The following is a 25132-nucleotide window of genomic DNA, read 5'->3' on the forward strand; positions in this document are numbered from 1 at the left end:
GGGCTCGGCCCCGACACCGCCCCCGGCAGCCCCGGCAGCGGCCGCCGCCCGGCTCCGGCTCCCGGCAGCTCCCAGCGCCGAGCGGCCGCCGGCAGCGCTCCCTCCTCGCTCCGGCTCGTCCTCGTCCTCTCCCCGGCCCTTCCCCCGGTACAGCCGCGGCCGGCGGCCCCAGCCCTGCCCGCGGCCCCCTCACGGCCCCCAGCACATCCCCACAGGAGCCGGCAGCAGCAGATGTGGGGCTGAACAAAGTGCCTCTCTCTGCAAGGGACATTCTAGAGAAGGGCTTCTTCCTTTCCCCTGAACGTCAAAATAAAAAGGCTTTTTCCTTTCCTATCAACACACCGTACACAGCTATAAACAACAAGCAAATAGCAAATTTCTGCCTGCAAAGCCGGTAGGGGATGTTGAGTATGTGGGCCCGACTATTCCAGGGAAAGAAGGGAAATGATAATTCTTAATTCCCTAAAAAGAAACAAGGAGAAAAAAAAAAAAAAAGGGCCTTTTCCTTTCCTATAAACACTGTGTACAGCTATAAACAAGGAGTAAATAACAAATTCTGTCTGCAAAAAAGATAATGGATGCTGAGTACGTGGGCCCTACTATTCCAGGGAAGGGAGGGAGATGAGATTTTAAAATCCCCTGGAGAGAAACGAGCCTCAAGTTGGCTTAATGTATTTTGGATCGCAAATACCTGCTGGAAGGAGGTGGGCAGGGATCAGACTCCCCAAAAGGTGAATCCCCTGCTCAAAGGGTGCTCCCAGCTCCCAGCACAGCCCTGCGCGCGAGGAAAGAGCCGCTTTGGATCCCGCAGGTTTGCTCCCACAGGGATCTATCCTCACCTAACCCTGACCCTCAGAACCAGCGAGACTGCAGAGTTCGCCAGGAACGTGCCCGGGGGCACGGAGACGGGAATTAACCACCCTTGTAAAGGCTTGGAGATTACAGTCCCTCGCAGTGTGTGATTTACTCATCCTGCTCCTTCCAAAGCGGCCCACGCAGCACCCGGGACTGAAGCGTTCGTTTGAGGGGTGTCTGAGCTCCCAAAGGTGGGAAGTTTTACTGACAGCAAGGCACCAGCCCCCAGACAAGGGCAGAAATCACCCTACAGAGCGGGATGCTGAGTGCCCACGGAGTACAGCTGCTCCCTAAGGCACTCAGACACTCCTTTTTAGCAGGAGAATTTCCCCAAGGAATTCTCATTGTGCTGGGGTGGGTGCATCACTCCCCTGGCACCGCAAACCCCTGGGCAGGAGAAGGTGGCAGCAGCAGTGACAAACACAGCCCAACGCCAGTGCCAGCATCCCAAAGAGCAGTGCAATTCCTGTCTGCAGGAATTCACCAGCTAAATGGGGAAACATGGAAAGGCAGGCACTCAAAGGGAACTGCAAAAAATGAGAACACCCAGTTCCTGTTCCTTATTTTGCCCAAGACTTACTATGGTGCACTTGAATTCTTGGGCACCCATCTAATTTACTAGTTAAGATTCTCTTTTACCAAACAATGTTATATTTGGCTTGTGTTGTGATTCAACTCTATTAATAAAACCTATGACAAACTGTTTTCCTTTGACCCCACGGGATGTCAGAAGTCCCTTCTGGAAATGCAAGCCTAGCACAGAGCCAATCTGAATAACAGAATTAGAGGGACCTTGGAATGCTGCTCCAAATTTCCAAGTAGGAATGAAGTCAATCCTTCTGGTCAGTTCTGCTGTCACCTTTATTGATGTACAGAACTCTCCCTGGGCCACTGAGGCACTGACTGATACCCAGCTCTAAAGCTTTGTGCCTCTTGGAAAGGCAAGGGAGAGGTGCTTCTTAACATGCAAATAACAATAAAGAACACAAGAAATAATTTCAGAAACTCAGAAATTCTAGAGCTTAAATAATATTTTTTTTTTTAAATTGCAGATCTTCCTTCCTATTCTAGACTTCCATTAATTCAGGCATCATGGCCCATTCTCCCTGCAGCAAGAACAGCTACTCCTTTTCTCCAAGTCAAGCCCAACGGAGACCTCAAAATGGCTTTAAACATAACAGAACGAAATAGCTGCACACCAAATCAGAGGTGACCTGTTGCTCCCCGGCGTCTCACAAAGCAGACTGCCCGACACTGATTGAATTTGCTCTCCCCTGCACAAATGGCATGCACCAGTGCTGCAGGAGATGCTGCACTGCTCACAGGAGGCATCTGAGAGCGACAGCTGCCAAGCTAAAATAGCCTCGAGCACAGGGCTGAGGCTCAGACCTATGGATAAGTTTGGGTAAGAAGTGCAAGTGGCTCTGGAGCACAATGGTTTCATTTTTACAAGTACACCATTTGGATTTTTAGGACAAACATTTCAATTTTACCACTTCTGCTTAACTTTAAAAGATTGCTTATGACAGGATTCTGTCAGCGTTATTGTTCGTGCCGCTCGCTGAAGACAAACTGTGCCACAATTAACGAAGTGCCGTGGGTAATGAGGGCTGTGAAGCAGCTTTAGGAAATCCCACGGCTTGTGGGGCAGCCAGTGCTGCCAGCCAGGGCTCAGTTTTATGGGGTGGTTCCCATGGCTGTTGACCAGCCCCAGCACGAGGCCTCTCATGCCATTTGATGATCTGATGAAATGCATTCAATGCTGCAGCGTCCCGCGTGCAGCCAGGCAGCCATAAATAACCCGGGCACAACGGGGAACGAGCACGTTCACGTCTGCCCGCGTGCTGCTCGCAGGTCCCGTATTTCATCCCGAGGAGCAAACCTCCTGACAAGATACACAAAGCCCTTCTGCCGTGCCTGACAGAGCTCAGCTGGCACGTTTGTCACGGGGCTGGCAGTGCCAGGGCTGAGCTCGTGCGTCAGGGTTTCCATTATCCCCAGATTACAGCCTGGCGGGAGGAGCTGCCTGCTGCACCCCGTGTGCTCCTGCACCTCAAAAACCCCAAATAAAGCTGCTGCTGAAAGGGTGCCCCAGTGACATCCGCCGCAAAAACAACAACCAAAACTTCCAGCTGAAGGTTTCCACCTGAAACCTTCAGAAAGGCAGCACAACTCTGATGAACCTGCAAATTCACCACTGACGTGGTGCTGCAATCAGGTTTAGAGCTCGTTATTTTCTCTAAGAAATTCCATGTGCTGTTCCATTCCCTCCCTATGATTTCCACCTGGTTAATGAGTGAAGAGCATTGTGTAATGCAAAACATTTACACACAGGGCCTCTTCTGATCTTTCTCAATCCAGGAAATGAGGATTTTATTTCTCAATCTTTCTAATAAAAAACAAAATCAAATCACCTCTTTAGCCTATGTCCAAGAACAGCAAGTTCTGCTCTCAACATTTTCCATAATTCTAAGCAAACAAAATAGGAGATTTTGCTATTATGAAAGCAATAGGTTTAGTGCATGTCTGGAGAGGCCAGGTTTTCCAGGCAGATGCCAATGGAAGTTGTCACCACCTTCCATATTTAATTTAAAGTTTTATAATAAATATGGTAGGAAAATTTATAGAGTTTTCATTAACAGCAGATAAACACTTAATACATGAAAGCATCTTTACTTCTTCATCTTCACAAGCTGCCAAACTTCAGCGTGCAGCACATTCAGAGATATTTGAAAATAAAATCACGTTTTCACCCAGTTCTCTCAGGCAAAGACACGGAAAACCAAAATATTTTGGTGGTATTCATTAGATACCAGCCTGTATGACAAGGCAGGGATGTTCCCACTGGAAATTCAAAGCCCTGTGCAGAGTGCAGCCCTGGTCACCCACACGTGACACAAACCCTACACTCCCCAGGCCATCTGCCCGTGAGATCAAGTGTCCTCTCTAAACAAACTGACAAGGAATAGATCAGCTGAAAGCCTTCAAGGTGCCCAACAATTTGCTCTCTCCCTCCCAACTGCATCGCTTTGTCTTGCTGAAAAATTATACTGAAAAACAAGAGGCTGGCCCCAAGTGTGGGGGACTGAACCCAAAGCTCTGCGGGAGAGGCACCTCCCAGCCTGAGCTGAGTACCCACAGCAGCCACAGACGAGTCATTAACAGCTCCCTCGAGGGAATGCCAAAAGATCCTGGATGATAATGACCCCCCTTCCATGGAGCTGCTTTTGTTGGGAACAATGGAGCTCCCATGGTACCTCTCGCTGGCTGGAAATATTGGTATTAAGTGAGCGTGAGCACAGCTGTGTGTAAATGACACATATAAACAGATTAGATTTGTGTATTTATACTGGATGCAAACACATTAATAGCACATTTGCATACCCAGTTGGCTAAATGAGATTGCATGCAGAGCAGGATTACTGGTTACAAACACATTTATTTAGGATTTTCAATAAAGTATTTATATTGCCATTCAGGAGGTCAGAGTGGATTCATCATCCTTTTTCTCCTCTTTGCCTCCTCAGACACACACAAATGCTCTTGTCAACATGCTTTGCACGGATTGCCCAGCCCTGTTCACAGCTAGGCTGGGAAAGGGCTCCAACTGCAGAAGGAGCTGAGCTGAGGTGCTCAGCCCAAAGGCTGCCCCAGTTTCCTCCCAGTTTCCCTATTAAAGGTAATTTTCAAGGGGATGAGAGTTCTCCTTGTGACCAGCAGGAACCACTCCCCAAATGCCAGTTTACAAACCTCCCCTTCCCCTCCACTGTTTAATGCCAGGGATCAATGCAAGAGTCTGCACGAAAGGCAGCGTGATATTGAAGGTGACACAACAGCTCTCAGACATTTCCAGAGCTGCAGGAGAATTCAGCTCTTCCTCCACCCCGGGCCTGGAGCTGTCAGGGTGTTGCTAACCTTTTGTGCTGACCCCAGCTGTATTTTCCCATCAGGATTTTTACCAGAGCTATTTTTATAAAGAGAAAGATTACAGGTTCACCCAAAAGCAGCAGGAAAGCTTTGATTCCCATTCTGCACTGTACCTGTGTCTGGGGGAGTCCCGATGGGAAAGAAAAAACAAAAGAGCAAAAAACACCAAAACAAAAATAAATACATTTCAAAAATCAATTCTGTCTAAACGAGGAGCCTTTCTGTTTGCCCTAATTGCACCCTGATTATCGGCTCTGGGATCAAATGCTCCCAAGCCCTCAGCTCCAGGCTGCTCCCATTAAAAGCCCTGGCCCCACCATAAATCACCCCCAATAAATCATCCCCGAGTGCTGGGAGGCACTGGGAGCACCGGGCCAGGTTGCCAGGCAACATGAGCAGGAGGGATGCAGGGATGGACACAGGGATGGAGGGATGGATGCAGGGATGGATGGAGGGATGCATGAACAGACAGACAGATGGGAGCTGCTGACAAACAGCCAAGGGGCACGCTGTAAAATCCAGTTCCAAATGCTTCTGTGCAGGGATGGATGGAGGGATGCATGAACAGACAGACAGATGGGAGCTGCTGACAAACAGCCAAGGGGCACGCTGTAAAATCCAGCTCCAAATGCTTCTGTGAGGAACACCAGCTCCATTCCCGGCTGCTGCTGAGCTGTGGGAGGCAGAGATCCCACAGATCACCCAGCAATCCCACAGCAATCCCACAGATCACCCAGAGATCCCACAGAAATCCCACAGATCACCCAGAGATCCCACAGATCACCCAGAGATCCCACAGAGATCCCAGAGAGATCCCACAGAGTGGCAGCAGCAATGTGATCCCCTAAAGGAGAAATCAGAAACCCGAGCCAGCCCAGGCAGAGCTGCAGCAGCAGCTGATGCTTGGATCAAACCCTGCCCTGGGCATTAAAGCAGCAGCAGCAGCAGAAAAGGAAACCTGACTTGCCTTTCCTGCAGCTCTGGAAGGGCTGTTGGACAAACAGCCTCCTCTCTGGGAAGGACAGTTCCTGGATGGTTCCAGGCACTATCAGCCCTGGCAATGTCACCAATGGTCCCACATTTCAGCAGGGGAGGAAGAGGCAGGCAGAGATGAACCCTCTCTTGAAGGCTGCACAGTCTGCAATTTCCTCTTCTCTGCCAGAAGAAAAGGAGCCATTCCCTTTCCAAACCAAGGCACAGAGGGGTGAGGGCAGGAGGACCTTCCAAAGGGAGCAACAAGTCCTGGGCCTGCCAAAAATGAGCTTTCTGTTTATCCAACATTCTCTGTGTCCTGCAATCGACAGCTCCTCCGTGTTGCTAACAAAGCTAAAATGATTTGAGTGTGTTTTTTACATAAATGATTTTTTAAAAGGTGCCTTTTAAGAGTTAAACAGAACAAAGGTCTGGCACATTTGTGACCCAGGAAAGCAAAACAATGGGCTGCTGACAAGAGACAACAGAAAGCTTTTGATTATACTTCAGATTGCCTTTTCTGTACACAACGAGATTAATTTCTGGTTGTTATTTTAAGCTGCTGTTAAAATGCTAGTACACAAAAAGCCTTCTTGTACCTCAAAACCAAAGAGCAAGGGAAAAGAAAGAGAAAGAGCTGGACATGTTCCTTTTCAAGGACTACCTGAAATATCTTGTGTCATCCTTCAAGGCTCCAACACAGCATTTCCAGTCAAGTTCCCTACCACAGAAATGTTATTCCCTTGGGATTTCAGCCATTATTGTCAATTATTCTGGAGGCAGTTTCTGCAGTCAAACAGGGATTTTTATGCAAATGGCAGAAGGAAACAAATAAAAGCACTTCAAGAGCCCCCAGACTTCGGAGCAATGAACAAATCCAAGAATAATGAGACAAAATGGGAATGATCCCTCTCAGAGGCAGGGATTTCTGTAGGTGCCTTCCCAGGTAAATCATTAACAGAGGCTGTGACTGCAGCGATGCCCAGGGTGGAATTCAGGCACTCGGATACAAATTCCAGGCTTTGACCCTTGCCAAAATGATACCAGACAACCTCTGGAAACTCCCTAAATTCCTCTCAGAGCAAGTCTGCCACTGGCTGCAGTGGAGTGAAGAGACACCTGAGCATGCAAAGCTGGGCGGAGGAAATACTGGGGATGACAAAATCAAATTCCAGGCTGAGGGACACATCCTCAGTGAGGGGGAGAATGAAAAAAGGACCACAAATAAGAAAGGAAATGATTGAAGATTTGAAAATGAAGGACCAGAAACGCAGCTGCAGCAAAGGTGAAGGATGCAAAGGAAACCTTGAAGGTGGATATTGTGGAGGGGGCAGGGGGAGGTGGTGCTCAGACTGTGGAATTGCCTCCCCAGATACGTAGAACTGGACAATACCTGCCCGTAAGAGATAAATGAAATATGCACCCTAATAAAGCAGAGGTGCCCTCTTTGCCTTCCCCAATTTGTGGCAAATGGGATGTTTGATTTGAGCACTGAAGTTATTCCAGAGCAGCGGAGGGGAATGCGCTGCCGTGCCATTTATCAGCTCCTCTAAATGCATGAGGCCTGGCTGATCAATCTCCCCACGCAGCCTAAAAGCCACATAAATCTGAGGGAGGCACTCAGAGGGCTGGGGCACAGGGGAGAACAAAAGGCTGGGGAGACCCAGGGTGGAACGAGCTCGGGGGGAGCAGGGCAGGAACGCGGGCTGTGAAAGCTGAAGCACGACCACAAAGCCCTGACCACAAAACAGCCACCAGCACGAGGCACAAAGTACAAAAACAAGGCTGGGCAGGAGCAGCAGATGTGAACTGCAGCCTCCTGGGCACGGATGAACACACGTGAGACAGCAGGGAGCACGGGGAAAGCGCGGGGCAGCTCCCCGTGAGCACACAGGAGCTCCAGGAGCTGCCCTGTGAAGCTCCTCCATGGGCAGGCATGGACCCAGCTTCCTTCCAGGGGGAATTTCCACACCAAATCTGAGTTTCCTCACGGCCCATACGGAGCCCCTCTTGTTGGCTGTGGGAGCAGCACAAGGCCAAGCTCTCAAAGGAAGGCTGTGCGGCTCCAGCAGAATTCACGGAACATCCCGAGCTGGAATCCCCACAGGAGCACTGACCCCGCTCTCAGCCCTGCCCAGAACTCCCCAGCAATCCCTCCCTGTGCCTCTGGCCGTGCCCTTTCCCTGGGGAACCCTTCCGTGCCCTCCACCCTCTGCCTTCTCCCACTGCAAGGTGTGCAGCTTCCCCTGGACCAAGTCCTCACTGCTGTCAAACTCCTTTCATGGCACTGTCATCATCAGCTCTACTGGCACTGCTACCCTTGGAACTCATTAGGGATCTGGGATGGATGCAGAAAATGATGAATATTTAGTCCCCATTCATCTACTACAGAAGCAGCCTATTATCAAACAAGTGACACCTTTACAAACTTAAATTAAATAATGGCTCCCGTGGAGGATTCCGAGCCCCTGACAGGATGGCAAGTGATTTAAGTAACATAAAGCTGAGCAACTGGTGATGGATCGTGGTTCTGCACTGCCTCTGTTACAGCCTGTAATGGAACAAATGATCATTTCTCAGCCTAATTGAATGTGGCCGCCCCGCTCGTGCACAGAGGAGACAAAGCTTGATAATTTGCTTCATTAAAATGCATTTTTATGTCATCGGAAAGATTAAAAAAAAAATTGGTTCTGTTGATAGGGGAGATTAGAAAAATAAAATTTATCATGCAAACAGCACTTGCAAATGAGGTGTATTTTGGCATTCATACTGCTTATGTTGTGCAAGAAAGATAAGCCCTGAGCACTAAAGCACACAGAGCATCCTCATTGTGACAGTAATCAACATTTCTTCAATAGGAATTATGTCACTACACCCATTTGAAGAGCATTTTGTCATTTGCTGCTGCAATGGCCACTGGGCCAGGCTAAATAATTCCCAGCTAAGCTGTTGGGCAGAACACAGAGAATCCAGTGGTAATCAGGAAGTTTGGGGGTTTGGGGCTGTCAGTCTCTGTGTTCAAACAAAGAATCAAAGTCAAGACTCAGACAGAGACCAAACTACCAGGAAAAAAAAATTCAGAAATCAAATATCACCTTGTCAAGTTGCAGACAACGCTGTCATCTGTCTGCACTGCTTTGTTTTAGGGGTTGGGGTTCCTGTGTTTGCAAAGCAATCTTGTTAGGAACAGCAAATTGCCATTTAGACAGCAAACAACTCCTCCAAAACAAACCAGACATTTGCCATGCCAAGCAATCCCTTCTGTGCTCCGTGAGTTTAATAAAGTCTAATTCCAACACAGGCATATGAAAAGGAGATGCTTTTACCTATATCAACTTGGACTAAGCCAAAATCTCTTGGAAAGAAGCTGCAGATTTCTATCACACACTAAAACCAGAAAAACATCAAAGCACTTCATTATTTTATTACTCTATTTCAAGTGCACTTTCACCACAAGCACCAGAGGTGAGTTACAGCCCCTCCCTGGGTCCCCTGCTCTACCAGAAGCACTGAGCCCACAAAATGCCCACTTGTGGTGATCCCTGCACTCCCTGCTGCCCTCTGAATGCCATGACTCAGTTTCCTCCTGGAGCAGCACAGGATGCAGCAGCAGGTTATATTTAACCCAGATTCCTGATCCCTGAGCAGAGGGAATCTGGAGAAAAGGTCAGGCTGGTGCAGGAGCAGCCTGGGGCTGGGTTCTGTGCCCAGGGTAAGGTTCTGTGCCCAGGAGAGGGTTCTGTGCCCAGGGCAGGGCTCTGTGCCCAGGAGAGGGTTCTGTCCCAGGGCAGGGTTCTGTGCCCAGGGCAGGGTTCTGTGCCCAGGGCAGGGTTCTGTGCCCAGGGCAGGGTTCTGTGCCCAGCACAGGGTTCTGTGCCCAGGACAGGGTTCTGTGCCCAGCACAGGGTTCTGTGCCCAGGAGAGGGTTCTGTGCCCAGCACAGGGTTCTGTGTCCAGGGCAGGGTTCTGTCCCAGCACAGGGTTCTGTGCCCAGGGCAGGGTTCTGTGCCAGGGCAGGGTTCTGTGCCCAGGGCAGGGTTCTGTGCCCAGCACAGGGTTCTGTGCCAGGGCAGGGTTCTGCTGGGCTCTGCTCAGCTCCAGCTCTGGACAGACCCACAGACACCATACTGGCCCTGCTCCTTGGGCCCTGTGTTTCCCCAGGCACCCTCTGCCCTGGGGGAGCACAAAGGCAGCCCCACATCCCCCAGCACTGCTCCCACCTGGAAATGCACCCACAGGATGATGCAGAGCCCCAGCAAGTGCCAGGCAGCTCCATTTTTAAGATGCCCTTGAAAAGGAGCTGGAAAATTCTGACAATCAGCCTCGGTGGTGTTTATTAATCCTGCAGGCAGCACATCCCCTGGCAGCAGGGAGCTCAGGGCTTGGAGAGCAGCCCCTGCTCTGGAGCAACACCAGCAGCTCCTCAGGGCACCCACGGGTGCTTTGAGCTGTGCTGGAGCTGAATTTGGACTTTCTCTCCCATCCCACACAGAAACAGCTCCTGAGCCGTGGCTCCTGGCCAGGCCAAGGGGCTGTGCTGGTGATTTTTGGGATCAGCAGCATGCTAAGTGCTCAGCAGATAAAAATATTCCACATGAAGGCAGACAGAGCACACGCAGTTCAGCAAACCCCAAAATGATGTTGTTGAGGAAACAGCAACTCCTCTGGCAGCTGGGCAAAGATCAACAGCAGGGAAAGCACTGAAATCACCCACTCTGAAGCCAAGGTCACTGACAGGATTTATAGATTTATCCCTGAAGAGCCTCTGCTGAACATGAAATGCTGGAATAATTTTTTTTTAATCTCTCCCCCCGCCCCTCTGGGCTCCCTCATTTGCTGGAGGCCTTTAAAATTCATTCCTTTTCACAGCTGGTTAAACAATGGAATCTTTTGGCAAACTAAAAGGACAGAATTGATTGCCCTACACAAACTTTTCTGCACGTATAATTGATTTTTAATTCACTGCCTTATTTCCAAAAGGACTTGACAATAAACTCGGTGCTGTATGTGCAGTATTGATCCCTCTCAACAAGGGCTTGGATCAAAGACTGATGCAAGTTAATCACAAACAAAAGATTGTTATCTTTCATCTAGGAACCTGTGTTTAAACCAAATTCCCCTTTTTGAGCTGTAATACACCTTGTATGTTCCAGCTGTACTGCACCTCAGCACTTTGTAAACCTGCCAGCTACTCAGTAACTATAATTTTATGCAACCTTTAAATAACAACTTCTTCCCCCAAGCAGAATAATTTCATCCTTCACTGGTCACTTTTGACTGTGAGGGCTGATGGTTCTTTTCCACTCTGAGTTCTTAGAATAAGACACAGACAAGACCTCCCCACCCGTGCTCAAACTAAAATCTTATTTATTCTTTAAACACAGCTCCTACAAGGCCAATCAGTCTGAGTCTGGTGGTTTTTATCTCAGTGCTCAGCTAAATTCCAATTGTTACTGATTATCACCCTTGCAGACGTGGCTGGATCACTAAATTGCAGCAAATGTTCATTTAGTGGGACTCTCACTGTTTATTTTTTTGGGTAGAACAATGGCACTGGGCAGTAACTGGTGTCCTAACCTTCCAAGCCCTCTCCAGGAGTCAGCCCTGCAATGCTGCTCAGCTTTTCCAACCCTCCTTTATGATTTCTTTCCACTCGACCCTTCCAGAGGCTCTGATTCAATCTGGCTCTGAATTCCATTTTCTGTAGCTGCCACATAAACAGTAAATAAAATCCATGGTACTTGTGCCCCAGTAAGCAGCTCTGTCTCCCAGCACATCTGAAGAGCCCTGGTTTCAAAGGAGAACACGAGAACAATGTTTTTTCATCAGCACACACTCCAAAAAGGGTGGATGAGACATTTGAGGATGATTCCAGGCAAAGGAGCCAAGCAAATAAGTCTGTGGGTTTTGCATAAGTAATTCCTTGACCTGCCACACTGGATTACAAACACTTGCAAACATATTAGGAGAGGGGTTTGCTGTATCTTGTCCTTTCTGGCAGAAGCATCTCCACTTGTGTTTTATGATAAACGAGTTTAAGCTGAAGCCAGGTGTGGATATTTTAAAATTTATGAACTTGTAAATCGATGTACACGGCCAATTAAGATTTAACACCAGCCAGGATTAACCACCCCTGCACATCAATGGAGGAGCTGCTTGCAATGGAGGTTGTTTACCTCAACCACTCGACATCAAGAGCCATGTAAAATATTCAAAAGGCAGAGTATTTCAAGATAAAAAGCAGTTATCAGGGATGTCACGGGGTGGCACTGCCAGTTCTGCACAGGGGGACAGAACCTTCCTAAGGAACACTTGGCAACTTCCTCCAGAGAATTTAACATGGATGGAGCAAAGTGCAGAGCAAAGGGAGGAAGTGCCCAGTAAAGGATGTCCAAGAGCTGCTGCACCCACATCTCCTTCAGCTTGGGAAGGCACAGCCCCGAGCTCCAAAGGTGCTTCAATTAAACCTCACCAGCTCTTCATAATCAACACCTGAATGCTAATGAGGAGCACAGCTCCATGCAGGAGAGCATCCCTGTGCAATAAACTGCAGCAGAGCAGCAGCAAACCCTGCCTGCAGCAAGCATGCATAAATAAACAGAATTAATAACTACCCAAGTGTGGACGGGTGACTTAATCTGTTTCGATTAGATGCAGCTCAGCCCCAGGCCTTTGTGGTATTTAAAATGTGTTCATCATGTTTAATTAAAAACCTAATAAACTGGAGGTTCCTGCAGTTCTGATTCGGATTTCTCCCTCCTGAAAGCCCTATTGATTTCGTCAGAACTTTTGACAAAGAGAGAGAAAAAAGCACATTGTGAATGAAGAGAGAAAAGTGTGAGCTGGGCTGGGGCTGTGGGGGGAGCAGCAGCCAGAAGCAGCTCCTCTCCTCCTCACTGCCAGCACATGGAGCACTCCAGAGCAGAAAACCTTTCCATCAGTGACTAAAGCTCGAGATGCTCACTGTACCTGTGTAAATGACCCTCTTTGGGAGGTTATTGATCCCAAATGGGAGCTCATTTTTGCACCTGGAGCAAGAGCAGGCTCACACTGCACTGACATCACTGAGGTACAAAAGCCATTTTGCAGAGATTTTCTCCCAGGATTTTTTGTGGTAATTTTCTAAGCACAGTTTGCCTTGGGAGATGTTCCCACTGGAAGCACAGCAGGGAATGGGGATGTTCATTTAACCTCAGCTGGAGGAGCTCCTGGTCCTGGCTCCAGGTTTGGGATCTCAGCCCCATCATCAGGGCAGGAAGCAGAGGAAAGAGAGGCACTGCCAGGCTCATCCCAAGGCTCCAAACCCCACTCCCAGAGCAGCCAGCAGGGATTTCCTGGTGGGGAAGAGCAGAGCAGAGCAGCACCATTCCATCCTGGGGTGGATTTCTGCCTGCCTGCCCCCAAAACCTGGCAAAGACTTAGAGGTGCAGAGCAGAACTCACTGCTCTGACACCCTGGGCTGGGACTGAGAGGAGATTTAAACCTGGAGGAGGCACAAACCAAGACAGCTTTGCTCCCCAACAATCCCCCTGCTCCACCCTGCTGTCTGGGGAAGCTGCAGCCCCTGGGCACCAGGAGATGCTGCTGGGGGATGTGTGTGCCTCAGCCAGGCAGTAAATGTGGCAATTGCTGCAACTTGCCCACACGAGTGAATTCTCTGCACTGCCAGAGAAAGCAGGGCCTGCCCATCCAAGCCCTGCTGGAAATGGATGCTGTCAGGGGGGGAAGGAGCCCTCACAAACAGAAACAGCTGCTGGAGGTGCCCTGGCCACTCTCAGGCTGTGTGCAAGGCTGGCTCTCCCCCTGTGCCTCTGCATTCACACACTGGGACAAAAAAGGCTTTAAAAATAGCCACAGGTTCAGAGACACCAGGGAAACAACAAAGCCCAGCCTTTGTATTTACACAGCCCTCACTAACTCAATCAGTGGCCAATTTTATCCTCTGTTTAATTCCATCTAAACATCTGCAACCACATCAGCAGCAGGAAAAATAACACAGCTCCCATCCTTTGTTTCAGTCAGGTCTGACACTGCCAAGCTGCTCCTGCCTCCCAGTTTGGACACAGGCAGCAGAGCTGCTCTAATGGGAAACAAAGGCTCTGTCTTTGGGCAGCCAAGTGCACAAAAAAAGTTTTAAATGTGCTGCTATTATTAGCATTATTATCATTATTATCTTTCAGGTTAACTGATCAAAGCTCTGTATCAGGTGTGGGATCTGCTCATTTATCCAACTGCAAACTTAAATCTAAATATTTAAATTTAACTAAGCCACATTTGCTGGGCTGCCAGAAGAGATTGAATACAAGTCTAGCCCAAATAAGGACAGGGATTGGGCCTGGGTCTCCATTTCCCTCAGAACTCCCTGGATTATCCCCAGCACGTGTCCTGAGATGAAGGGGACACTCAGAGTTAATGCTGTCAGCACAGTTCTACTGTTTTGGACACACTTAGGGTTTGAGGACTCAGTATTTTCTCAGCAACACTTGACTGCACAATTCCTCCTCACTTTCCCAGGGCTGCAATAAGGAAACTTCTCCTGCAAGGCTCCAAAATGCCCCGAAATGCAGCACAGCTGCTTTGGGCTGGAGCTGCAGGGACCAAGAGGCTCTGAGGCCGTGCAGGTGGAGCTCTGCTGTCTATAAATAAGAGCACAGTTTGATCTTTGGCTCTGCCCAGCCTGGAGGGCTGCCAAACGTTTCTGGAAACTTGGATGGAGCAGAACAAGAACAAATATGATAAAATGAGCTGGGGCTGACAATGATTTATGGAGTCAGCGATCATTACTCTGCGCTCACAGGCTGCACTTCTGCAGTAATGCTTCACTTTTCAATAAACTTTGGTTTTTTCCATGGGTAAGGCTCAATTCTCTCTCATTTAGCACGGCTGGATCATCCAAAGCCCTGAGTGCAGCAGCTCCAGCGCTCACAGCTCAGTGCAGCCGATGGAAAAAAAAAGGAAAAAAAAAGCTGCACAGGGAGAAAAAGAGAGGGGCTGGCACAATTTAGCCCTGGCTGAGTGCAGGGAGCACAGCCCAAAGCCAGGGCAGAGCCCTCCAAGGTTTGTGCCAGCAGTCAGTCCCACACAAAGCCCCTTTGGGGTGAGGGGAGGGCAGGAGGGAGCAGGGCAGCGAGCCCCTGCCCTGGCATCCCCCCTGGCATCCCCCCTGGCATCCCCCCTGGCATCCCCCCTGGCATCCCCCCTGGCCCAGGCAGCCACAAAGGGGCTTTGCTGGGCTGGAACCAGCCCCAGACAGGAAGGTTTAAATGAGGAGAGAGCAGAGCACACGTCATGAGCTGCAAGAACTCCCTGAAAGCCTCGCAGAGAACCTACAGCTTAAAAAAATCTCTCCAGCCACTGCCTGAATAATTAAAGCCACTAAGAGGACATGAAAGTCTCCTCCATTAATCAGTTCTATTTCCTAACACCAATGCCAGCTTTATTAGTAGCTTAATAAGATCACATTTTTATTTTTGTTTACTTATTTAAACACTTCACCAATTAACCAGCTTAAAAATTGACACTCTCGAGGCAAAAAAAAAAAAAAAAAAAAAAACAACCAAACTTTTCTCCTGCCACTTTTCCATGAGTAATTAATTCTGTCATGCACTGGATCAGGTTTTTTCATTTATATAGCCATGCATGTGTATTTTTATTTACACACCCGCCCTCTTCCTGCTCATAAAGAGAACCTCTTTAGGAAAAAAAACCACAAAAACAAAAAACAACATAAAAAAGCAAGAGCAGCAAGGTGAACCATAAAGGCTGGAGGAGATAAATCATTTCCTACCACTTCATCTTCAGTCCAACACTTCTCAATCAGCTTTGGCACAGGTTTCTTCACCAAGCGCTGCAGGGCTTTTCCAGCGTCGTAGTTACTTTCATGCAGCTGAAAAAGAAGGAAGACAAATAGATCATTCAAAGGAATTAGCAGTGATCTGATATTGGAGGGGGGGAAAAAAAAAAAAACCACTACAGGGAGCCACATGAGATGTTCTCTGCCTAATTGTTTTCCCTGATGATGTATGAAGTGAGGTGGAAACAACCTGAGGGGTAACTGAGGTTTCAGCAGGGGAGAGGCAGCACTGAAGCGAGCAGGGATCCCCCTTCCTTCCTACACCTGCCCCAGGTAATGTTCAACCCAAAGGCACACTGCTCCCTCCCACTCACAGGGCTCAACGTCACCCGTGACAGAATTAAAATTAAGGCACTTTGGGTTGGACTTCACACAACTTGGCTCCAGTCTCCTGTGGTCAGCAGGAGAAAAAAATAAAAAATAAAAAACTTTTTAAAAAAAAATAGTTCTAAGGTTCCTGTGGCAGGCAATGCCTACTTAGAGGCATGAAAATAAGATGTTGCCTTTTCTGCTGGGTACACATTAATTTTCCTCCCTGTTTGCACTCCAGCCCTGGGAACAAATCCATCTCCAAGAAAAAAGCACTGTTTGTTTTGCCAGCTCACCTTGCAAATGCCTCTTTTCCGTGCATGCCACTACCCAGAGGATTTTTCACTCAGGAGATGTGACAGTGCTGAGCAGAATGGAGCTCCTGTTTCCCTCCCCTCCCTGCTCCCTCCCAAATCAGGAGCAATGCCAAAGCCTCTTTGTAACTTGGAGGGCATCTTTATTTTGCCTCAAGGACAACACGTGTTTTTCCCTGGCACTGCCCAGGCAGCTCAATCTGCAAGGAAAAATAAACCAGACAAGCCCAGAAAGAACAGCCTGGGCTGACAGGCAACTGCTCCAGAAAAAGAGAAGTTCACAGGGCAGCAAGGCTGCCCCAGATCAGCCCCAGATTATGTGGGATGAACTTCTGAGCAATAATGACATTAATAACAACCCCAAAGGCCAGACGTGACACAGAAGCCATGGAGCACAGAAGGCCCCTGTGAAAGCATGACACAAGCTCAGGGTCTCCTGAAAAATGTTAATTTTAGCAGGTGGGAGTGGGGAAAAAAAAGGTTTTATAAACGCCAGGAGTAGAATAATGCAGCACAAAGGAAAAATATTTTCTCTAAGTGCTGGAGTTAAATTTACATGTTCCAGCCTGGCTCATTCTCTGCTTTCTACTTGCAGCCATTTAGTATTCCTGAGCACTTTACTGGCAAGATTCAGAGTATAAATAACAGCTAATGATGACTGCCTCTGGTTTCATTAACTTCTGCTCCAACTTCTCCAGGTACTTCTATAAACACTGCATCATTGTCCAGGCAGCCAGAGAATCTCCATTTTTAGCATTAACTCTGCATCCAAATTTGGCACCTCCGTGAGATCTGATCTGTGAGCAACTGCAACAAAGAGAACCACCACAAATGCACCCTGAAACAGAAAATACAGCAACTTCTGCAGCACTGGACAGGATTAAAGCACAGTTCTGGTTTGCAGGTGCCCCAAAGGCTCCTTTCCATTGCTGATACAGAAAGGCAGGTCCCAGGGAAGGGATTTCACATCAAGGCTGCACATTCCCACAAGGTTCCAGCTCCTCCTGCATTCTCTGAGCAGAGCTGCCATTTCTGTCTGGGTGATGCTGCAAATAAATTCTCCTTTGGCATGGCTCAGCTGTCAGGCACCTCCAGTCTGTAATGAACCCATGAATTACATCTTGCAGCTCTGACATCTCTGGGCTTGCTCATCAAAATATTGTTCTTCAATTGTAATTTATAACTTAATTTAAATGTCCCTTTCCTGTGACCTTTTTAGAGCAGAGTGCCATTGCATCTGGCAGCTCCTGCTCCAGCAAGACTTCCTTTGGCAATTACAGCCATTATGCTGTGCCTTGAAAAGCCCAGCTCAGTCAGGCTGCATTCAGGGCTCAGCATTAAATAATTGCAGTCCATTAAGAGCACTGAGATCCCAGAGCCTTCTTCTCCAAGGAAAAATTGCTGCAATCTGCTGGGAGTTTTACTGAGCTGCTCCAGAAGCACCGAGTGCCAGCCTGGCTTGGGCTGGACCTTGGAGCAGAAGGGATTGTCCAGCTAAAGCCACTTCAACGGGGCTGCAGCACGTCCAGCATGGCTGGGACAGCCCTGCAATTCCAGAGTTCCCCAGCTCCAGCCTGGCCCTTCCATGGGATGGTGAGGGAGGAGGAAAAGGACAAGGAAAACGAGGAGCAGGATGGGGATTGCTGCCACGAGCAGCTCCATCTTTGGTGTGACAACTCCAACCCTCCTTTGATGCAAAATGCAATTCAGGCCACTTCTTTCAGCAGCAGAGCTGACAAATTTCAGTGAGCTCTGGATGTTCTGCACAGCTATGGACATCTTGCCCTACTATGAAAACAGAATATGCTCCTTTTAATTGCTATCATTTCTAAAGCCCAGCAAGACAGGAGCCCCAAGTGCCCTTTAGGGTATAATTTGGGTATCTGACAAAATTTAACAAAAAACTAACAAAAAACCCCAACTTCCAGCTCTTTCCCCCAGCTCTAATCTGTTTTAGGCATCTAAAGAGCTGCTGCTGAAGATTAAAAAGCCTGATGTTTGTGATGCCCTGGCATTGCCAGGGAGGTGCCAAGCAGCCCAAAATGCAGCTGCAAAACAGCTGTGGGGCACTGCAGGCATGGCCAGTGCTCCACCAGGGCCAGGGCAAGAAATTACCTGCAAAACTCACCACAGCACTCGAAAAACACCTTTCAAAAACCAGCAGTATTTTGTACATTCTCCCAAAATGTTATCAGCAATCACAGCAGTGGGGTTTGGCCCCTTCTGCCCTGCCTGTAAGAGCGAGGATGAGGATGGATGGAAACTCCAGTGGCAGAATTGTCTCGAGCACTGAGGTGGCTCCAGCCTGGGACAGGCCTGGGCAGGGAGCCTGTGTGAACCAGAGGAGCAGCTGCTCATTAACATCAGCCACCAGGAAAACCAGTCGTAAGGAGAAATGCTAACGTATATTTAAATAATTTTTTTTAATGCTTTCAACCTTGTCTGTAGTTAATGAACAAGAAAATCTGGTCTAAGGGCAAGTTAAAACAGGGAGTAATTTGTCTGGGTGACATCTTAGTTAGAAGTGAATTTCCTTGCACTGAGATTAGCCTGTCATGTTTGTCACTCATAATGACACGTTCCCATGCAGCAGAGCCATGAGAAGGCACAACAACACTATTAGTAAAGAGAGATTTACACAATATTAGCATATCATTGTTTGGGCTCTCCTCCATGCAGCACTACATGAGCTTAAGTGGTGCTATTTTTCCATCTGATGAGGATAAACAGGAGTGGCTGGCTGTGATTTCCCCAGCAGAAACATGAACCAAACCCCAGAGATTCCCAGCTCCACACTGAGCTCGCAGCCTGCCTGCCCCAGGCTTTGCTGCTCCAGGCAAGGCTGACCTCTGGGAATGGATTCTTCCTCTGCAGCTCTGTCAAATCTGAGCACAAAGCAGGGAATGAATCCCTGCTTGGCCTGGGATCTCTGGGAGCAGCACTGCAGAACCTCTGAAGGATCAAAGAGGTCAGGAGTTTCTGCCTTTGCACTGGTGTGGACACAGAAAGGATCTCAAACCACATCTGGAGCTGAATCAGAGTCTGGAGGCAATGGGGAGGGAAGGAGGGAGGGGAAGGGACCCCCAGGCTCCCCCAGTCTCCCTCCTCAGCACTGCCAGCAGCAGCAAGCTCTGTGCTCAACATTCACCTTGTTCCACCCTGCCCTGCCCTGCCAGACCTGGCACCTCCTCCCCAGAGCAGCAGGAGCTTTCTGGGGTCATTTCTGCACCACTATTATGGGGAAAGATTTGCAGGAGCTGCTGTGTCCTCCTCCAGCCCTCCAGTCCCATCAGGAGGGCAGCAAACTCCAAATGCCAACTTCATTTCCTTCCTAAGGGTTGCAGTGACAGATGTGGCAGCAAAAGCCAAACAAAGGGCCAGGAGCTGGAATTCACCTGGAATGCTGAGTGAATAATCCCCTCAGTGAGCTGAGATATAAATACATGTATGTCATGTCTGTGTGTTGCATTGTGCCTTCCATGATCTTCATTTCTATCTGGCATAATTAACAATAAATCATTCTGGGGGCTTACAGCACCTGTTATTACATAAATAAAACAGCAGCAAAGGAGCTTGTCAAGACTGATTTATGTGAAGTGCTACCCTGAAGTTTATTGGATTTCCATAATAAGAAATCATAGCACACCATTTTCTTTTACATTCATCTTCTGGGTTGCATATGGTAATTTCTAAACAAAGACACAACTTAGTGCAGGTTAAGAGGCTCACAAATCATTTATCAGATACATCTGATCTCTTTTAAATAGGTGGTGAACTGAAAGATAAAAAGGCAGCATTTTGTCAGGACAACAGGTGACCCATCTGAACTGTTTAAAGTCAAAAAAGCAGGGTCTCAGAAATAAGTCAAAGTTTCTTAAAATATCCCTGACAGAACTATTATTTATAAGGAAACTCTTTTCTAGAAAAATTCAAAGTGGACAAGGAAAGCATTTCCTAAAATAGACATGCACTGGAAACACAAAGAGAAAAGAACCAGAAGAACAAAACCAAATATTTTGGGACTAATGTCATTTCAGAAGCAAGAACTCTACAGGTGCAACTGCAGATTCCTCGGGCTGCCAAGAGATTAAAGGGAGTAATTAAAGTAGATGGAGAAGCAGGGAAGTTAAATGAATTTTCTGCATTAGGCTATTATTATAGATAAGGGGAAAGAAATTCCAATTCCAAAAGCTCTTTAATGATTATTGACCTTAAGAGAAGTGTGAGTCTCTGGGAAGGATGTCAGGGCACAGCTCAGCCAAGGGCAGAGGGCTGAGGCACTCGGGGGCCTCCACCCCAGGGGAGAGGAGCACAGGGAGCATCTCCCTGTGCAGAATGCATTTCAACTCCAGCCAAAACCCAGACCAGACCCCAAGAGCCAGCTCAGTTCCAGCTGGGGGCCCTGAGCAACTTCCCAAAAACTCACTGGGGTCACCTTCGAGGCAGCACCCGCGAGTTCACCACCCAGCTTAGAGCTCAGAAAACCACTTGGCGTTTGACAGCAGGTTAGCACCAAGAAATGGGATCCCAAAACCTGGCTCAAGCCTTGATGCAGTGCCTGCTTTGGAGGCCAGGAGGGGCAGAGGGGCAGGAGGCTGCTGCTCCCGGGGTCACTCACCGTGTTCAGGGCGTTGAGGGTGGTGTCGTCCCGCGAGGCAGCCACGCATCCATCCTCCGTGGATCCCCCGTCACACATCCCTGCAAAGGCTGCCATGCTCCTGCAAAGCCAGGGGGACAGGGGGAAACTCCTCAGCTCGCAGTGCCCTGCACACACTCTGCCTTTACCCCTCAAATCAGGGATTTTAGGGCCTTGCGACACCGCGCTTCAAGTGAGGTACCGCAGAGCTGCCAAGCTGAGTCACCCCAACACAGAATAAATCCAGCATCACAAGCCAATCTAATTTGCTTTCATCAGCCACGAGTCTGCACTGCCAAAGGAGCAGAGCCTGAGCAGGATTACAGAAGCTGAAACCTGCAGACAGAACAGTCTCAGCAGACAGCAAACTTTGTGCTCTCATCTTGGTTTTAATATGTCAGAAAACTGACTGAAACTGCACATTCCCCAGCCTCTGAATTCTTGCAAGCTGCAAGTAATTTCCTGAGACTCTGAATTACTGCGAAGCCCACCAGTGGGCTTGCTGAACCCACCAGGGAAGAGCTGAAGTGCAAACTGGAGCTCCCAAGGGGACTGAGTACCTGCAGGGACCCTCTGCTCCACCCTGAGCAGCTCCTCCCTTGTCACCCATCCCTCAGCACACACTGCCCTCGCAGAACTCCAGGGCACACATGATGGAAGCTGCTGTGCTGGCCCAAATCTGAGAGTTCTTGCCTCAAACCCAACGTCTCAGCTGATGCCCCTGGCACCCACAGCATCCCCGAGGGCAGGAGGAGCTGCAGCCACCCCAGCCCTGCCCAGCAGGCCACAGGCACAGCAGGAAGGTGCCTGGACTCACCTGGCTGCCCTGAGGTACATCAGCAGGTCGCAGTCGTTGACTCCTGGCATCCACACCAGCTCCTCGTGCTGTGTCACCGTGTCCCCGTCCGGGGACGGGAACGGCTGCAGCTCAGGGAGCTTGGCCTGCAAAACCAGGGCACACACACACACATGGCAGCTTGCTCCTCGCCCAGCAGCACGCACAGCCTCTGAAATTCTCTGCAACAGTGGCATCTGGCAGGTGGAAGGTGTCAGGCAACAGCTGCTGAAGGGTTTGTTCCACGTTTCGGAGCTCTGGGGACGCTGAGGCGCCGAGCCCAGCCCATCCCCTTCACCCAGCACCCCTTCCTCACGAGGGCAGTGACTTTCCTGATGGTAACTCTGGGCTAACAGCACCCCAGCCCACGGCCAGCGAGCCCTTCTGCACACACAGCAGCAGAGAGGGAAGGACAGCACTTTGCACTGCACAGCCCCTGGTTTGGAGGGCCAGAGCCGGGGGACAGTTCCCCTCAGACACAGCAGCTGCATTTGTCACAGGGATGCTGATCCAGCTGCTGAAACCCTCCCAGAACACACATGAAGGAAGGCAGGAAGGTAGCTACCAGATGGGTCCCATTTGAAATCAGCAAGAAAGCCTACAGATCTGACACTGAGTTTAAAATGAAATGCTCGGTAAATCACTGGAACTCTGAAGGGAAACAAAGACATTTCCTGAAAGGGAGATAGCTCAGCAAAATGAACACTGCCTCTAAATAAGTATTACACTCTATCCAGAGACCCAATTAGCATCTTTAGTCATCTCCTGCTCTGAGATGAGATAGCTGAGAGCCTCTTCAGAAACAGCTTTTAAGCCCTATAATTACCTCCTATACTCACAACGCTAAACGTATTTGAGAGGCAACATTTATACATAACCAGTAATTACAAGTCACAGGTTCAGATGTCTTTCATGTTCTGCTCTTTAATCTGTACTTTATTTTCCTTCTTGCCTGGGAAAATGGCTGTGTCATTGAAGTTCTCTTCTGGCAAGGGAGAAGGCAGCCCTGGGATTTCTGAGAGAGAGGCACTGCAGCAAGCAGGGGCTGCAGCAGCCCTCCTGCACCCCTGCACTGAGCTGCATTACTGCAGCTACTCCCAGGAGCAGCTTCCTCCTCCTCACAGCACCCCTGAGGCTGGAGATGTCCAAGGTGATGATGCTGTGACCCGTGGCCACGCTGTCCCCAGCGCAGAGCACGAGTGGCACCTCCAGGGCTGGGCACTCAGCCTTGCCTGGCTGTCACCTGGAGCCAGAGGCACACTCAGGGAGGTGAATCCTCAGCACTCTGCAACCCCACACAACACTTGTCTCCTCTGCTGTCCCTGGGGACACAGGCAGGGCATCAGGGCACTGAGGAGAGCCCAAGCCAACAGCTCTGACAGCTCCAGGGCACAGCTGGGGGAAATGAGGGCTCCAGAGGCAGCAGGAGCCCCTGTGGGACCCCAGGCCCTGGTTCTGCTGCTTCCACCTGCTGCTCACGGAGGGGAGTCAGTGATGACACCTGCCAGAAGCCAGGATGAGTGAGGGAACAATGGCAGGCTCAAGGAAGGATTAACAGTATTCCAAATCCATGGGCCTTCTTCCTCCTTTTCCTTCCCCATCCATAAATGCACGTGGTAATTACACCTTAGAGCAGGGTGACTAATGCCTGCCAAAATATTAGATGACAATTTGAGATGAAAGTTGTTTTGAAGGTATCATTTACAGTGCTCTTGTTATGACTACTGAAAAGAACACTACAGGTTTAATTGCCAAGGACTTTTTTTCCTCTGAAGGCAAAACATCCTCGAGAATGTGACATCAGGTTCCATAAATATTTACTTTCACTAGTTCTTAAACAAGATTTTTAAGAGGGTCTGAATGAATATTCATCACTTGGATGCAAAACTCCAGCACTTGGACACTACAAAGTGAATTCCTCAGGAAAAGGAGAGGCCCCAGCTCCCAGTGACAGATCTGGCCCCATGAACCAGAGCAAGCTGCATGTTAATACTCTTTAAGAACAGATTATTTCCAATGCTTATGAAGGATTTCTCTCAAATTAGAATTAACATACCAGGAACATCTAGAGTCTTAACCTTATTCTGCTTCCCAGTGTGTGAACACACTCAGCAGCTCCCTCAATTTCTGTTTTAACAACCCAAATGACTTAAAGCACTTCTTTAACTTCCAGCAGTTGCTCACGTTCCCTCAATCTTACTCAAGAATTAACCCAATAGCACCTCTGCTACTGAAAATCATGAAGATATCAACATCTGAGACAGAAAAATCCCAGTAAGTGAGCTGAGGAAGGCTGAAGGACTCACTGAAGTGAGTCACCCAGAGATGATTCTGAAATCCCTCACCTGCCTGAAGACATGCAGTTTTAAACAACTGTCATCTGCACACATCAAGAGGCCAAAGCACCTCTGGATACTGAGCACAAACAAAGCTCTTACCTGGTGGCTGGGTCCCACTCTGATTTCACCTTGGGTACTGTTTAACCTCCTAGGCACAAAGGAAAAACAGCAATGAGAAAGAACTGCAATTAATGAAATTCAGAGATCTTTTCTGTCACTGTATTTCCAATGGAAATGGAGCAGAAATAACACAATATTTGGGGAACAGGAGGGGCTGTGCTCAGGTGTGCTGAGTAACCTGCTCTGTGGAAGGTGTTCCTGGGCAGGGCTGGGACAGTGCCACCCTCCCAGGAAACAAATCCTCTCCAAATGTGAGCCAAAGGCCTCCAGAAAACAACCAGAACACATCAAAACGCCCTCCCCCAATGCATATTTTTGCAAGACAACCTGACACTTTTCTTGTTTTCAGGTTATGCAAGGAAATGACTGAACTAGGAAATCAATTTTCTAAAGTTCTACATTAAATACCAGGTTACTGCAAGGGGTCAGAATCCTTCCCTGTGAGGAAGCTGACAACAGGAAATGCTGATGCTCTTCTCTTCCACCCAAAATTCATTTTAGGCCATGCACATCCCTGCTCTCAGTGCTCCTGTGCAGGGTTTGTGCCCACCCTGAGCCCTGGGCTGCTTCCAGCTCAGACAGGAAGAACCAAACATCCCCCAGCTCCCAATTTCTTCAGCTGCACCACACTCAACACCACAAACAGACATTTAAAACCCAAGGCTGGACCATCCTCTAATTGCAAAGTTAAAATCAAAGTTTGGGATGGGACTTCTGCTGCTGTGGGACCCCAGTGGGGCTCTCCAGCCACAGAAACATTTCTGGGTGTCTTTCCAGCCCCAATCCCCATTTCCTGGGAACATTCCCACCTCCAGGTGCTCCCTCCCCTGCCCAAAGGTTTTGCTGCTCTGGCAGGCTGCTCCACATCCCCCCTGGATTTTCAAAGGGCACAGAGCCCCTGGCTGCTCAAGGACAATCTGCTCTGTGATTTCTGCTGCTTCCACATCCCCAGCAATGGCTTTCAAAAGGAGA

General features: G+C 48.9%; 1 protein-coding gene across 1 annotated transcript in view; it reads right to left on the minus strand.

Annotated features, from left to right (window-relative positions):
- RERE (arginine-glutamic acid dipeptide repeats) overlaps positions 1-25132 on the minus strand; it is a 130434-nt gene that overhangs the window by 41544 nt on the left and 63758 nt on the right. Inside the window, exons 7-10 of the mRNA XM_041419549.1 lie at positions 24140-24188; positions 21684-21808; positions 20849-20948; positions 15542-15640 (exon numbers count right to left, since the gene is read on the minus strand). Of these exons, the coding sequence (XP_041275483.1) occupies positions 15542-15640; positions 20849-20948; positions 21684-21808; positions 24140-24188 (373 nt within the window). The remainder of the gene's footprint in view (positions 1-15541; positions 15641-20848; positions 20949-21683; positions 21809-24139; positions 24189-25132) is intronic.

Source organism: Onychostruthus taczanowskii, unplaced genomic scaffold (genome assembly GCF_017590055.1).
Source record: "Onychostruthus taczanowskii isolate IOZ18803 unplaced genomic scaffold, ASM1759005v1 scaffold61, whole genome shotgun sequence".
NCBI classification, from domain to species: domain Eukaryota; kingdom Metazoa; phylum Chordata; class Aves; order Passeriformes; family Passeridae; genus Onychostruthus; species Onychostruthus taczanowskii.